General features: G+C 44.5%; 6 protein-coding genes across 6 annotated transcripts; 5 read left to right on the top strand and 1 right to left on the bottom strand.

Moving 5' to 3' along the window:
• Window positions 1–271: 271 nt before the first annotated feature.
• PHYSODRAFT_250419 (hypothetical protein) lies at window positions 272–1,321 on the top strand (the record flags this gene model as incomplete). Its single annotated transcript, XM_009517960.1, has 1 exon — window positions 272–1,321. The coding sequence occupies one exon, from the start codon at window positions 272–274 to the stop codon at window positions 1,319–1,321; it is 1,050 nt and encodes a 349-aa protein (XP_009516255.1).
• A 217-nt stretch (window positions 1,322–1,538) lies between these two features.
• Window positions 1,539–1,748, top strand: PHYSODRAFT_475525 (hypothetical protein; the record flags this gene model as incomplete). The annotated part of the gene is made up of 1 exon (XM_009517959.1): window positions 1,539–1,748. The coding sequence occupies one exon, from the start codon at window positions 1,539–1,541 to the stop codon at window positions 1,746–1,748; it is 210 nt and encodes a 69-aa protein (XP_009516254.1).
• Window positions 1,749–2,075: 327 nt separating this feature from the next.
• PHYSODRAFT_322573 (hypothetical protein) lies at window positions 2,076–10,673 on the top strand (the record flags this gene model as incomplete). Its single annotated transcript, XM_009517958.1, has 4 exons — window positions 2,076–2,597; window positions 2,677–4,118; window positions 4,193–5,835; window positions 10,408–10,673. 4 exons carry the CDS (start codon window positions 2,076–2,078, stop codon window positions 10,671–10,673), a joined length of 3,873 nt encoding a protein of 1,290 aa, XP_009516253.1.
• Window positions 10,674–13,006: 2,333 nt separating this feature from the next.
• PHYSODRAFT_433561 (hypothetical protein) lies at window positions 13,007–13,243 on the bottom strand (the record flags this gene model as incomplete). The annotated part of the gene is made up of 1 exon (XM_009517957.1): window positions 13,007–13,243. A coding segment is annotated over one exon (237 nt), but the record flags the coding sequence as incomplete, so codon positions are not given.
• A 33-nt stretch (window positions 13,244–13,276) lies between these two features.
• Window positions 13,277–13,960, top strand: PHYSODRAFT_473378 (hypothetical protein; the record flags this gene model as incomplete). Its single annotated transcript, XM_009517956.1, has 2 exons — window positions 13,277–13,561; window positions 13,607–13,960. 2 exons carry the CDS (start codon window positions 13,277–13,279, stop codon window positions 13,958–13,960), a joined length of 639 nt encoding a protein of 212 aa, XP_009516251.1.
• A 38-nt stretch (window positions 13,961–13,998) lies between these two features.
• Window positions 13,999–14,874, top strand: PHYSODRAFT_467330 (hypothetical protein; the record flags this gene model as incomplete). Its single annotated transcript, XM_009517955.1, has 1 exon — window positions 13,999–14,874. The coding sequence occupies one exon, from the start codon at window positions 13,999–14,001 to the stop codon at window positions 14,872–14,874; it is 876 nt and encodes a 291-aa protein (XP_009516250.1).
• Window positions 14,875–14,884: the final 10 nt, after the last annotated feature.

Genomic DNA, 14,884 nt, shown 5'->3' with positions numbered 1-14,884 from the left:
GCATCGCTTTTCTTTGACGCATTCTTCCAGTAGCAGCTGCTATTTTGACGACGCAACCTCTCGGCCACCTTATAGCGAGAGCCACGTCTTTTGTTTCTTAGGGCATTTCGGGACCGCTCGACCGACAACGTTCTAACTATATTGATAAAAAAGCAATATGTAGCCAAGGACCAGCGCGACGTGGCGTCTCATCATTGGTTGAAAATCTATGACACACACCTTCATGTCCGCTTAAGTACGCCAGAAATTCTCCCTGCCGGCTCGAGGAAAGATGGTGAAGCTCTTCTGTGCGATCGTTGGTGCGGCGGGCAGCGCGTTTTCGGTGCGAGTGGACGAGAGCGACTCGGTGGATCACTTGAAGGACGCGATCAAGGCGAAGAAGCCGAACGACTTCAAGGACGTCGACGCAGACAAGCTGCAGCTCTTCCTGGCGAAGACGGTGGACGGCGCGTGGCTCTCATCGAAGGACCCTGATGTGATTTCTATGCGAAGTGGAGGCATTCCTGAACAAGTGAAGACACTGCTGAACGTGGAAATGGACCCAGCAGATGAGATTGGCGACGTGTTTGAAGGTGCTCCAACGAAGAAGACGATTCACGTGCTGGTGGTTGCAGATCGGGAGTGGCTTGAAGTCCAGGACGCTGAAATTGCACCGCACCCGAGTCGCAAGAGACGATGGGACAAGTTGAACGAGGTTCTTGATAAGAACAAGAAAGCGAAGAAGGCTGCCGGCTCCACGGGTTTCTCGTACGTGTCGTTCCCGGAGATTGACAGCATCATGCCAGCGACCAAGTATCGACCATCGTCAAAGCCTATCCCTGACGAAAAGCTTGATGCGCTGCATAGATACTTTCCTATCTTGGTCAAGGCTTTTGGAGATATCATTACTGGCAAAGAAGCAAAGCGACTGCACTTCATCGTGCCCGTGCTTGCAAGTGTCTGTGCGCTGTTCGATGGAGGCGTCCAAATCCTGGCCGAAGAAACCGTGATTGGGAAACGTGTTCACGGAGACGGAGCCTTTGAGTTCGTGCTTAAGCGCGGCGAGAAACGAGTTTGCATTGTGGAAGCGAAACGTGACGATATCCAGCAGGGTCTTGCTCAAGCTTACGTGGGAAGTGAAGCACTTGCGGATGTAGAAGGACTGCCGAAAGTGTACAGCATTGTCACGAACTTCTTGGAATGGGTCTTCTCGAGAAGTCTGGATGAAAAAATTGAGCGTGCGACACCCGTGATGATGGTGATGGAGAATGACGTTCCTGCACCTGAATCAGTGAAGCAGATTGCGGGCATGATTTACTCCATCCTGTCGGAAGACAACTAGCTACGTGTGTGCTTGGACCCAGCAGTATTACAGGACCGGATAGCTTCATTTTGACGTGGCGGTCCGTCGACACTACTTTAAACTTATAATACACGATTCTGCCAATTCTCTGCTTCACCATTAATATTGGTTTAGCTGGCAAGGAACATCGGCGATGTCACAAGGGGCAGTGACATTTTTTTCATCCTAATAAATATAAAGTTAGTAATATACAATGATGGCGTACTCTCCTGAGCAATACCAAGCTAGCAAGGAACGCATCAAAGCAGCACAGAAGCGCTACTATCAGCGCACACGCGACGCTCGCTTGTCGTATCAAAAGAGCAACGACGACAAGAATAGAGACCAGATTCGAGCTCGCAAGCGTAAACCCAAAACCGAACTTAATGGTGAAGTCGAACTTAATAATGAAACCGAGCTTAATTAATTAATTAATTTTTTTCTCAAAAAGTCAATCCCAATATAGTCATTTATTTTTTATTGTAATTTTTTATAAAAAAAGACAATGGCTTAAAACCTCCAAAAAGGTATAAGCCAAATATTTGAATTAATTAATTTCAGAATATTTTGTAAATGACTAAGATATAAAGTCGATCCTGATACAAGGTCAAATAATTATAAAGTCATATCTACGGAATAATATAGTCAAGCATATATAGGCAACATGTTTGCATACGAACTCGAAGGATTAAAGAGATTAAATATTCAACCCATTCGATGGGGTAGTAGCTACCGTATTAAGGTACGTGGCAAGATGGGGCGCATGGTATACAACATTTCCCACCCCACCAACCAAAAATTGGTAGCGAAGCAGTACCAGATCAGTCTAGGCAAGCTCCAAAAGAATGTGGCTGCTGATTTCAAGGAAGACAGTAAGTACCGCTTCTACCAAGGCAAGAACATGGAGTCGCACCTCTACGAGGGAATTCAGCCTGCTGAGTTCTACGACAAGCTCGATAACGTGCTCGCAACCCAGAAGTCTGCCTTCAAGGTCAACATCGCTCTTGGATACAAGCTTGTCAGCAGAACTGATGATAGCGAGACTCGCTACTTCCACCCGAATATTAGCAACACGTCTGTATTTAGCACTCCTGTAGCTATCAACAGCAAGGCTGATATTCGTAAGAAGGTGATCTCGGAGATTCGCTCCATGGAGTTGGCTGACAAGCTCAACTACCCCAGCTCCGGGTACATGGTGAAGGGGCTTACTGGCTTCAAAATCTATATCTACCAACGCGACCATGCTCTGGGTGATAGCGAGGCTGTCATTCCTAAGGTGATTCGTGATAAAAGCCGTCATCAACTTCCCCAAGACAAACAACAAGTGTGTCTTCCACTGCATTGCTTATCACAAGCAGGAGGGAGCCAAGAAGGATCCTCGCAGAATCCAGGCTCTGGTGAAACAAGCCTTCAAGCAGTACTGTTCGTACAAGGAGATCACCTACACTCTGGGTCTGTTCCGCAATTTCAAGCCTATCGACATTCTCCAATTCGATGAGCTTGAGGAGTGCTTCAAGCTGAACATCAACGTCTTCAACATGGATTTTGAGACGGGCAAGGTTGAATGCATTCGCTGCTCGGACAAGGACTATGATTCGATCAACATCCTGTCGCCCGAGAATCACGCTCTCTACATCACGAACGTTGATATGCTCCAGCAGAAGTACCAATGCTCTACGTGTGAGATGGTGTTTGTTAGCTCTGATAAGCTACGCAACCACACTAAGAACCAATGCGAACTCGTGAACATCGAATCGTTCCCAGCTCAGCCAACCATCTACCAACCCGCTCCGAACAGCATTCGTCCCATGCTGACTCAGTACTCCATCAAGGATGCTGACCATTACATCGATCACTTCATTGTCTATGATTTTGAGGCTATCCTCAAGCCTACGGGTGTCAAAAACGGAGAGAATACTATCTTCACAAACGAACACATTCCTGTGTCTGTTACCGTGGCCGACAGCTTGACTGAGGAGGTGCGATGCTTCGTCAGCAATGACCCGAAGGAGTTGCTCAAGGATATGTTCCAGTACATCGAGGAAGTTGCGGCTAAGATTCAGCGGTACAACGTCTCGAAGTATGAGACTTTGCTACACAAGATCATCAACGTCCATGGTTTGACTGACGCTGAGGTTCCTGGCCTAGACTTGGGTAAGACGTACAAGATGGAAGATGTCAATGCTTGGATTCAGAACGGAGATTTTGCTAGTTTCTTCGATCTCCACAGCAAGCTCACATTCGGTAAGAAGCGCTCTGACTATGGAAACCTGAAGCAGTGCATTGATCAGGTACCAGTACTCGGATTCAACTCTGGACGATACGACATCAATCTTATCAAGGCGGACCTGTTTGCAGTCATCGATACTGACAACATCACATCAGTCATCAAGAACCCTAGCTACATGTGCATCGCCACGTCAGACATGAAGATGCTTGACATTAGCAACTATGTTCCGGCAGGCACCAGCTATGCGAAGTACTTGTCGACATATCTCGGTGAGTGCAAGTGTGATGACAAGATTCGATGCGTCTGTGGCCTAGGAAAAGGTATCTTCCCGTACGAGTACATTACGTCATTTGACGTACTCAGTCAGTCGGAAGTCCCTCCTAAGTCAGCATTCGACAGCACTAGCATCAGTGATGAGGACTTTGCGCGGGTACAGTTCGTATGGGGGCACTATGGCATGAAGTCAATCAAGGATCTACTAATTTGGTACAACAACCTCGATGTAGTCCCCTTCATCAAGGCCATCAAAGCCCAGCGAGAACTATTCAAACGTTTCGAACTTGATATGTTCGCTGATGGTGTGGTCTCTCTGAGAAAGTCATGTATCAGACGTGCTTCTCCAAACTTGTTAAGCAACCTAGAGTCCCAGCTAAGGCATTCGACTTCCCTGAGCAGCGCTACCTAGGCTACATCGAGCAAGATGAGAAGGCTGACCGCGAGTTCGGTATGACCATACAACACCTGGATGAGCTGCTAGAGCGTCAAAAGTACCTGTGTGGTCTATGCTATAAGCAACTCACAGCTGATACTGCCTCGGCTGACCGAATCAACAACAAGCTCGGACACATTGATGGCAATATCTTGATCAGCTGTGTGGGATGCAACGTTGCTCGCAAGAACATGTCGCTCAAGGGCTTCCGCCACAAGAAGCTACTTGAATTCAACTCAGACAGGTTGGTGTACAGTATCGATAGAGAGGAGAAGGACATCTACACCAAGATGAAGGCGAACATTGCTGGTGGCCCTTCTATCATTTTCAACAGATACGCGAAACGCAACGAGACCAAGATTCGAGGGGGTAAGATCTGCAAAAAAATCATCGGCTACGATGCTAATGCTCTGTATTTGTGGGCTCTTGGTAACGAGATGCCATGTGGACGGTTGACCACCATCGAGGCATACACAGGGATCGTCGATGATATTGTAAATGGCAAGATCTTTGGCTTCCTAGAGTGTGATATCCGTACACCAGAGCATCTCAAACCCTATTTCAGTGAAATGACCCCAATTTTCAAGAACACCCTTATCGACTGCAGCGATCGGAGTGTCATCGGTCAGCACATGTTCGAGTACAACGAGGGGTGCAAGCAAAGCCGAGCAAAGCCGGCTCGCAAACTCATCGGGAGCTACTTTGGTGAGAAGATCCTCATTTATGCACCGCTACCCAAATGGTACATTTCTCATGGCATGGAGATCACCAAGACTTACAGCTTCATCAGGGCTAGCTCTCACAAGGCGTTTGCTCCATTCATGGAAGCCGTATCGAACGCGCGACGGGAAGGTGATGCCGATAAGTCTAAGGCCATGATTGCTGAGATGATGAAACTAGTAGGTAATTCAGCGTTCGGTCGCAGTGGCATGGACATGAGCAAGCATAAGGAGGTCAAGTATGAGTCGGATGAGAAGGCAATTAAATCAAAGATTGAGCACTTCACCTTCCATGGAATGGAAGAGTTGAATGATTCATGTGAATTCACAATGAAGAAGAGAAAGCTCAACAACAAGAACCCAATTCATCTCTCGATTGCAATCTATCAGCTCGCTAAGCTCCGCATGCTTGAGTTCTACTACGATTGTATTGACTTCTACTTCGACCGCTCAAATTTTCAGTATCAGGAGATGGACACCGACTCTGGCTACATCGCTTTCAGCTGTGAAAAGCCATTTGAGGAGTGCATCAAGCCTGAGCTTCGTGAGCATTTTCAGCAGCACAAGTATGAGTGGTTCCCGCGCGACTATAATGAGACTGTAGCCAAGTTTGACCGTCGAACCCCTGGTTTATTTAAGGAAGAGTGGTCTGGTGATGCTATGGTATCATTGTCCTCTAAGAACTACATTTGCTACCTACCAGATGAATCTTACAAGGTCAAGGTTTCAGCGAAGGGAGTCCAGCAGAGTGCTGGACGCAATGGCGACGTCCTCAACCCAGATGGCTTTGAATCAGTTGTTCGCGATCGCATCACGCTACAGGGTACCAACAAGGGGTTTAGACTCAGTAAGGAGAGTAAGTCAATAATTACGTACAGCCAGACTAAAACAGCTCTAAATTACTACTATGACAAGCGTCGTGTACTTGCGGATGGTATCACCACCGAGCCGCTCGACATATAAGCAACTACCCGGCAGGGGATTTTTTTTGTTTTATAACCATATAGAGCGATGGATCAGCTGTTGTCCAAATTATACTATAACCCCAAAACGGGCTATGTGGGGGCACAAGCCTTGTACCAGAAGGCGAAAGAACTAAAGCCGAAGATAACAATGAAAATCGTCAAGGAATGGTTCTCAAACCAGAGCGATATTCAGCGATTTCAGGAGCAGAAAAAGCGATACGATGGGTTCAAAATAGCTTCGCATAACCCTAACTCTTGGCAAATTGACCTCGCGTTTTGGGAGAAGCGACCAATTTTGACTGCTATCAATATCAACTCGAGGTTGGGTTTTGCCAAGGTCTTATCGAACAAGACAGCAGCAACTGTGTTAGCAGCGCTTAAAGCGTTTGTTCGACTCCATAAAGTGGATATCATTACAAGCGATAACGGTAGCGAGTTCATGAACTCGCAGGCTCAAGCATACTTCAAATCCAAAAAAATTGAACACTACAACAACGATCCAGGTGATCACGGTACTATGGGAAAAATCGAGCGATTTAACAGAACGTTGAAGCAGAGACTAACTAAAATGTCCCCCAATAGAATTACGCAAAAGCTTATTGGTGATGTGATCGAAAACTACAATAGCACGTTTCATCGTTCGATTGGTATGGCCCCGAGTGATGCCAAAGGTAAAGTAATGGATGTGCATCTGAGTCATAATCAAGCAGAAGCCGATAGAATTGAGAAGGAGTTTGAGGTCGGATCAAGCGTATTATACCGTCTCAAGAAGCATGCATTTGGTAAGGAATCGGCTCGGTGGAGCAATGCAGTCTATATGATAGTTGGAATTGATGGCTACCGAGTCCAAATCCGCTCAAAGAATGGTCATACCCTCTACAAGGCTCCAAACGATCTTAAACTGGTCAAAACAGAGACTACAGATGCTACTATTAATCGAGGTGATATTCTTGAGGCGGAAAAGATCTTGGATCATAAGAAGACACGGACTGGGAAGTACAAATATCTGATAAAATGGCTCGGTAATGAACTTGACTCCTGGGAGCCACAAGATAATCTTAGATTAGTCAATAAGAACAAGAGATCAACCTTAGAGAATGAGTACTGGAAGTCGATAAAAAAATGAGTCGAACTAGCTTCAAAATAAGTTTAATAGAGCAATCCTCTGTAAGCTTTGACTCATCTATATCTATCAATTTTTTTTTTGAAAACGATTGCATAAATATATGACTTCATATAGATAAAAGAATGTGTTCCAACTGCGTAGAGAACCAACGTGAGCTTGTACAGCTCCGACGAAAGCTGTGGATCATTCAGGAGGTAAGTCGAATCAAAACTGAGTTGCTGAATCTTGATGCAAGCGCGAATTTTCGTAAGACAGTGGTCAATCATAAATACAGACACGAATTGGAGGAAATCTTTGGCGTTCCATTCCATTGTATTAAAGACCAATATTTAAATCTATTAAACGAACGAAATCGTATTTGTCATTCGTATCTACCTTTCCGCCATGACTCAGTTATGCCGAGCTATTGGTAATTTGAATACTCATTTTTTTATGCCTAACATCTATATAGGATCGATATGTTTCCAAATTTTTCATCACTTGCTCAAAGAGAGCAGAAGCGACTAGAGTTGCTCGAAAGAGCTCAACGACGGGTTCGACAAGCCAATTCCAAGCGTCAGATGTACGAAGGCGCATCATGGGCTAGTGACATCATCAAGGGCATCACCACCGTTACTAAGAAAACAGCTGAATCCACACAGACTGATATTTCTGTCGGACCTGACGAAGAAACGCCTGATGAATTAAAAATTCCGCTCGCGGAAATCTTAAAAAAAAGCTGAAAATTGAAAACTCCCAGAAAAACCCTGAGTCCTCAACATCAACTAAAACTGAAGCCATGCCAAATGTTCATCCGTTAATGGTAGATGCTGGTGTTAGCGCAGTACCTACAACAAGCGATGCAGAAGCTACTGTTAAGCCTCAAACAAGTGATGCTTCGACCACAGCAAAGCCTCAAACCAGTGATGGTTGGGTCCACGTGAGACCTGATATGATGATGTTGGAATTGATAATAGTGCAAGAATGACAGATACTGGTGTAAACACTGACATATTCAATGAGAAAAAGGCAGACACCTCTATTCGAGATATTGAGGAGCAAGTTCATGCGCGTGAATGGATTAAAAAGTTCTTTACGGATAATCCTAACTGGGTGGCGCTTGGTATTCACCCAGTGAAAAAGAAAACTGGTAGAGATGATCAAAACCTAGTAATTAGTGAAAAGGGTTCTCTCCGCTCAGTGCGTAGCGGTCGTAAATACAAGAGATATGACTTGATCGATTGGATTGCCACTGAAGGAAAGATTCGCGATATTTTCTACGATGGGGAAAGCAACTCGATCGATGAAGTTGATGCGATGCGTAGGGAAGACAAACCACCTCGATCAGATAGAAAGCGGAGAGGTGATGATGATATTGAGGACTTAGATACTCCACTTAAGGAGCCAAGACTAGATTTAAAGTACAAGGACAAATCTACTTCTACAAAGCTAGATGATGACGACGCCAAGTACAATCTTACATGGTTGATTATTCAAAATAGTGCTTTGCTAGAAGCCAATCATCTTCATAAGCAAATCAATCCTATCCTCAAGGACGGGAAAATTTATAAAGAGGGGTATCTATGGCTTGACGCCAATTTCCGAATCTATGTATTTGGAGAATCAAATTTCATTACACTTTAATTCTGCAATTTGCCTAGCTAGTTGAAATGGCTATGGCTAAACTAAAGAGGAGTGAAGAGTGGGTTAATCCAGTCTCAAGGACCCAGTCCATACAAATGGGTAAACCAGATCCGGGGCCCGGCCCATACAAATAATCTATGTATTTGGAACCGACACTAATAAGCATCGCCCTGCTGTACAGAAGGAAGTCAATTGGATAGCCACACTCGAGCGATTCGTAGCAATGGTTAAGGATAAGGGATTGGTGCTATCGCTAAACACTCAAATGGATAAGGAGAAACTTGCCAAAGCATACGATGCGTTTGATGGGGACTTTGAAGAACTTCCAGGACTTAAAACCGGAAAAGATGAAGATATGGATAAATTAATGTCTATCCCAGATCTCGAAGCTAAAACCATCCTCACCCAGTACTATAAGAAACTTGCTAATAATGGAGTATCGATTGCCACAAGGTTGTATCCGATTGTTGATTCCGATAAGGGTATTAAAACCCATCCTACTTACTATCTTGGCATGCCGACAGATACTAAACCACTGAACTTCAAGAATGCACAGCACAAACCAGTGATGGGTGATGCTATGGCTTACCTAATGAAAACTATCAGATGGATGGATACATTTCAATCCTTACTAACCAAGCTTGAAGATTATGGTAAGTACGTTGATGAGAATGATGATAAGAATTTAGAGAAAATTCTTGATGATAACCTCAAACTACTCCGTGAAGCTATCTTCAGCAACGTTTCTGACATTAAAAGCCCACTAGGTTACGATGGCTATGAGGACGAGCAGCTACAAAAGCTACACGATGAGGCTGAAGAAGCCTATCGCGCATACGGAGAAGCCTACAGTCAGCTGGAAAAGAATCTACATGATTTAAAGAACTCAAATTCAGAAGCCGATAAGGACGCTGTAAGAGCTTCAAAAGCAGCTGTAAAAGCTACTAAGGCAGCTTATACGGTTAAGAAACGTGATTATATAACCAGAGCACAAGAACTCAATGAAATTAGGTACAATGATCATCCAATGCCCGATTCGGCTCGAGCAAGGGTGGACCGAGCTAATGTCCGTGCTCACTTTCGTCATTTAGCTCAAGGTAGCGGGCTTAAGGGGCGAGGATTGCGTGGTGCAGGAGTTGCTCCATTGGAAGGTGTGGTTCGCCGAGGTCGTACCTATAATCTCAACGAGATCCAGGGATTAGCTACACCTAGTGCCTATACCTATAAGCAGCTTGGGAGCAAATACATCAGAATTCCCGATCTTGATGCAAAAACACTGGTCATTGTACAGCCGAATCGCCGAAAATGTGGTCCAAAATGTCAAATCAGTGAGAGTCTCCAAGGAATGATCCGAACCTTAGTCTATATGCAGCAAATTGATCAAGCCTCATACGATAAGCTATCGATCGATGATAAGAAGCTTTTCAAGGAAATCCTAGCAATCACTCACCTCCAGTACAACTTCCACGATAAGCTCGAGGATCCACTTTCGACGCTCCGCGCCGAGTATGACAAGCTGAAAGGTGAATTAGAGCTAGGAAACGATAATCCTAGCATCATCAAACAGCTGAAGTCTCTCACGGTGGATATGTACAGCAATCGTCTGGTTGATGATAAGGAGTTCAAGGAAATTATCACTCGATTACTATAAACTATGAAATTTCCTACTACTCTAATTATCGCTTGGGCCATTTTTATTTTCGGACTAATATAGCTATGTTCTTTTTCAACCCCCGCATCATCGCCAGTTCAGGCGGCAGCTATGGAGACAACAGCGATCTCAACATTGCTGAGCTCAAGTCCATCATGAAGAATCTAATCATCCATGACCGACCTCAACAGACCCAAGCAGCAGCATGGGCTACTGACCTCGATAAGTCAATCAAGAAGGTGGAAGCAGCTACCCAAACGGAAGGTGGACGGGTATGGGCGTACCAGCCGAAAAAAAAGTCGAAGAGCGTGAAAACCTTTGCTCTATAGAGATACTTCTGTTTGTTTCTCACGGTAGACTCTAATTTTTTTATCACCGATATCGATAGCCATGATAGCATTCTTGCCGTTGTGGACATTGCGCATGGGGATATAAGCATTATCACCAGTAGATACTACTCCATCGCGCATCGTTATTGAGCCGATGACTTGACCAGTTTCAGGATTTGTCAAATCCTTTGTGATCTGCCTTTTACTTGGTACGCAACCCATGATATATATACTCTACCAAAGATATTTTTTCGAGAACCAATCGGCTGTGTATAGATTTGATTCGTCAAGGGGTCCATGCCTCTTGTAGTAGCTCTCTCGGCGAGCCTTATCGTTATGATCGTAGTCTTTGTAAGCTTTCAACGATGTGCGATCTCGATACTGTTGATAAGGCTCACCAGTCCGCTTAATAGCACCAAAAGATACAACCCTCCCATCAGTAAAAACAGCATCATATTTTTTGCCTTTTCGAGTTGATAGTCGGAACTTGAATGGAGCCATTCTATATAATTGAGTCCAATTTTTGCTTGAGTTCATTGATTTGTTGCTGCTGCTGCTGAATCGCTTTGCACAGAACCGATGTCAGGCTAGATAGATCTATACCCCATGGATTGATTGGAAATCCATCAGCATTGAGATCATCGTTTGCTCCGATATCAACAGATTCCGGTATAACCTCATACATTTCCTGCGCGATGAATCCAACATGTGAGGTTTGCTCCTGAATCATTTTAAATCGTTTTGGTCGCATTCTCATGACCGCATCTATTCCATATTCTAAATCGATTATATCCTTCTTCAATCTCTGATCTGATGCGTTGGTATATGAACCACCTCTCACCGGAACATAGGCTGTCCAATTATAGTTTCCATCGCATTTGCCTAGACGGATCGCCCCGACCGTAGAGTCAGTTCCGATCGCTGGGTAGTCAGTCTGGCTCCAATTGAATCGTTAACGAGCGAAACCATCTCCATTACCCTTGATATGCATGAAGTTGTTTGCCCATACCTCTCCTCCACTGTGGATGGTCGCTTCGGGGCTTGTGTTTCCAACTCCCAACCGTCCAGAGTCGTTGAGATATGCTTTGGTAGTATTACCAACCATGAACCTAAGAGGATCGCTTGTAGTGGTCCCTAAAGCTACTCCATTGCTACCTCCAGCAACATCATTGAAAATTTGAACTTCGAATTCGATAGGCGTTGCCTGATCATTAGCGATTCTCATTGCACGCTGCCACGATCCGCTTAGTAAATTCGCGGTTGATGTAATATCAATTTTCGCGGTCGATGACGATGATCCGAATCTAATATACCCCTGTTGAGTGATACGCATGCGTTCAGTCATAGCACTAAGAGCATTTGAACCACTTCTGGTACTAATTGCAAAATCGGCCATCGAATATTGAGCGGCAGTAGCTGTTCTGGTACAATATAGATTGACAGATGGTGTATACGTAGTCATATCACTAGTACCTTCAATCACGAACGATAATCCAGCCTGAGCCCCAACCGTGTTAGATTGATTTCGGATAATGAGGTTGAAATCAGACGCACGCGTTGTCGATGTAAATGAAGTACCAGCAGCAATTTGGCATTGAGTGGTCGTCGTTGAGATCAGATTGGTCGAAGTTAGTGATGTGATACCTGTTGTCAACGCGCTATTAGAGTCTAGAACGAGTGCCTTCAATGCTTCAGCCGTTCCTGCCCCAGTAGTCAAATCCAAATAATTCAACTCGCTTGTAGTTGCTGTACATCCGGAAAGCTTGTTCAGCTCCGCTCCAGTAGCATTCAGGGTTATTCCTTTGATTTGAAGAGTGGTAGGATTTATGTTGAGGGTAGTTGCATTCATCGTTTGAGTGCCGCTTTTCGAAATCGTATCACATGTCAGCGTTGGTGATGATATTGAAGTTGAAGCTATAAAATTGCGCGATATTGTTAGATCTCGAATTCCAGAGTAATCCTTTGTACTACTGAGTACGACAGCGGTACTGGGGGAAGCTCCTCCCTCGATAACGTTAAGAAAGTAAGCATGATTGAAGTTAACCCATGCACTAACGCCATCCCAGAACTTGAGATTCGGAATGAATAGACCTGTCCCACCCGTATTCAGGGTGAGATTGCTCAGCGTACCTACTGAGGTAATATTCGTCTGAGCCGCGGTTTGTAGCGTGCCTGTAAGACTCGAAGCTGATAATGAACTGATTCCTGAAACATTCTTCGATCCATCAAGTACCAATGCTTTCTTTAGATCCGCGGTACCAGGCGTAATTCCTAAAAACGTAAGATGGAGCGCTTGTAATAGTTGATCCATTAACAGTCAGACTACTACAGCTGATTGCCCCGAGGCCGCTGATATCACCACCAGAGCCAGGGACAAGTGCTACTCCTTGGGTTGCAATTCCTTGAGAGATACCGGTAATGTATGACAAACGATAGTCATACTTGTTTAGATAAAGAGTCTGAGCATAGTCATACGTTAGAAAACCACTGGCATCCAACGATAGGTAGAATGCAGGGTTATAGATTGAAGATGTGAATGTTGGTTGAGGATAAGAAAAACCAGAACTCATTTTGTCTAAAGCTATATAGATTAGACGATAATCATGAGCGGTATTCCTGATTTTGGGGCTTCAATCCCAAAAAAGTTCAAAAGCGCATCGATGGGTGATATTCCAGCGCTTGACATCAAAGCGTTGTTTAGAATGGTGGTTCTGGGGCCATCGTTCAGTGGGAAGAACAATCTATGTATGTACATCCTCAAACATTCTCCTCACGTATTCGCTCATCTAACGATCATTGCCCGTAATCCTCATCAGGAGTTGTACGAATATCTTCGCGACAAGCTGGATGGCTTTATCACATTCGCCGACCCTGATTCGCCTCCAAGTGTTGATCAGGTTCGTCATACACCAATCAACTCCAATAAACCTGAGCTCGTCATCATAGATGACTACAGCAACGATAAGCTACTTCAGAAGAATTTGTTCTCTCATCACCATACAAGAGGTCGCCACTTCAAGCTCAGTACGATATTCCTAAGCCACAGCTACTTTGCCACGGATAAGATGATACGCTTGAATTCAGAGTATGTAGCTATCCTAAAGGCGAATTCGAAGCGTGATCTCCAGATGGTTGTGAAAGATTTCAATATCAAGGGAGTAGATGATCGTTCAATCGTCTATTACTACAACAAGGCTACGGAGCGAAAGGGGCAAATGCTCTTCATAGATTCCGTCAAGGGTCAGATCAGGTATAACTTTGATAGAGTGATTCGAATTGAGGACTAATTTTATAAAAAAATATGCTTCCATTCATATAAAACAATATGTCCAGCTTTATCAAACTCGATAGCACCAATCTGGTACAGGATGGAACCAACTCAACCTGGAAATACTCTTTTCCCGGATCGGCCGCTGACTTCCGCGATGTAGTATGTGCTATTCAATCGATTTCAATGTATAACTCCGAGTATAATATTGATTCGATGCAATTTCAGAACACAACCTTCAAAATCGAAGTACCTACCGCTGCAACTACATCGACAATCAATCTAAGCCTTCCTGATGGAATCTACTCCTACGACGATATCAATCGAAGCATTCAGACGGCTCTTGTCAATGCTGGGGCCTATCTCATCAATCCGTCTGGGAATAATACATTCTACCTCAAAATGAGTGCTAACAGCGTCTATTACGCTTGTCAGCTTGATTTCTCTCCTACACCTACAACGCTACCTACAGCTGGGGGTACATGGACAAGACCTACCACAGATCTATATTCCTCGGGCGGTAGTGGATTGCCGACTACCACTCGTGTCCCTCGATTGATCATCGATAATGCTGAATTCGGAAAAGTAGTAGGATTGACGCTTGGGTCATATCCTGCTTCTCCAGCTACTGTTGCAAGTGCTCAGCTCTCTAATATCATTCCTCAGATCCATCCAACCAGTTCCTACATCGTCCGTTGCGATCTTATCAAAAACGAATACGTAGCCTCAGGCGATATTGTCAGCGCTTTTGATAGAGGCGATGCCGCTATTGGAAAGGTCATTTCATACAAACCGAGTCAGTATGCGTGGATGAACTGTCATAACGGATCTCGTGCCAGTATTACGCTAAGCATATACAATCAAAATGACAAGAAGGTCATTTTCCGTGATACTTCGGTATCTATTATGCTCTTGATCCGTCCAAAAAAATAAATCTTCGATA

Source organism: Phytophthora sojae (genome assembly GCF_000149755.1).
Source record: "Phytophthora sojae unplaced genomic scaffold PHYSOscaffold_1, whole genome shotgun sequence".
NCBI lineage: Eukaryota > Oomycota > Peronosporomycetes > Peronosporales > Peronosporaceae > Phytophthora > Phytophthora sojae.
Note: the sequence above shows the minus strand (reverse complement) of the source record. Positions and strands in the feature narration are given on the sequence as shown.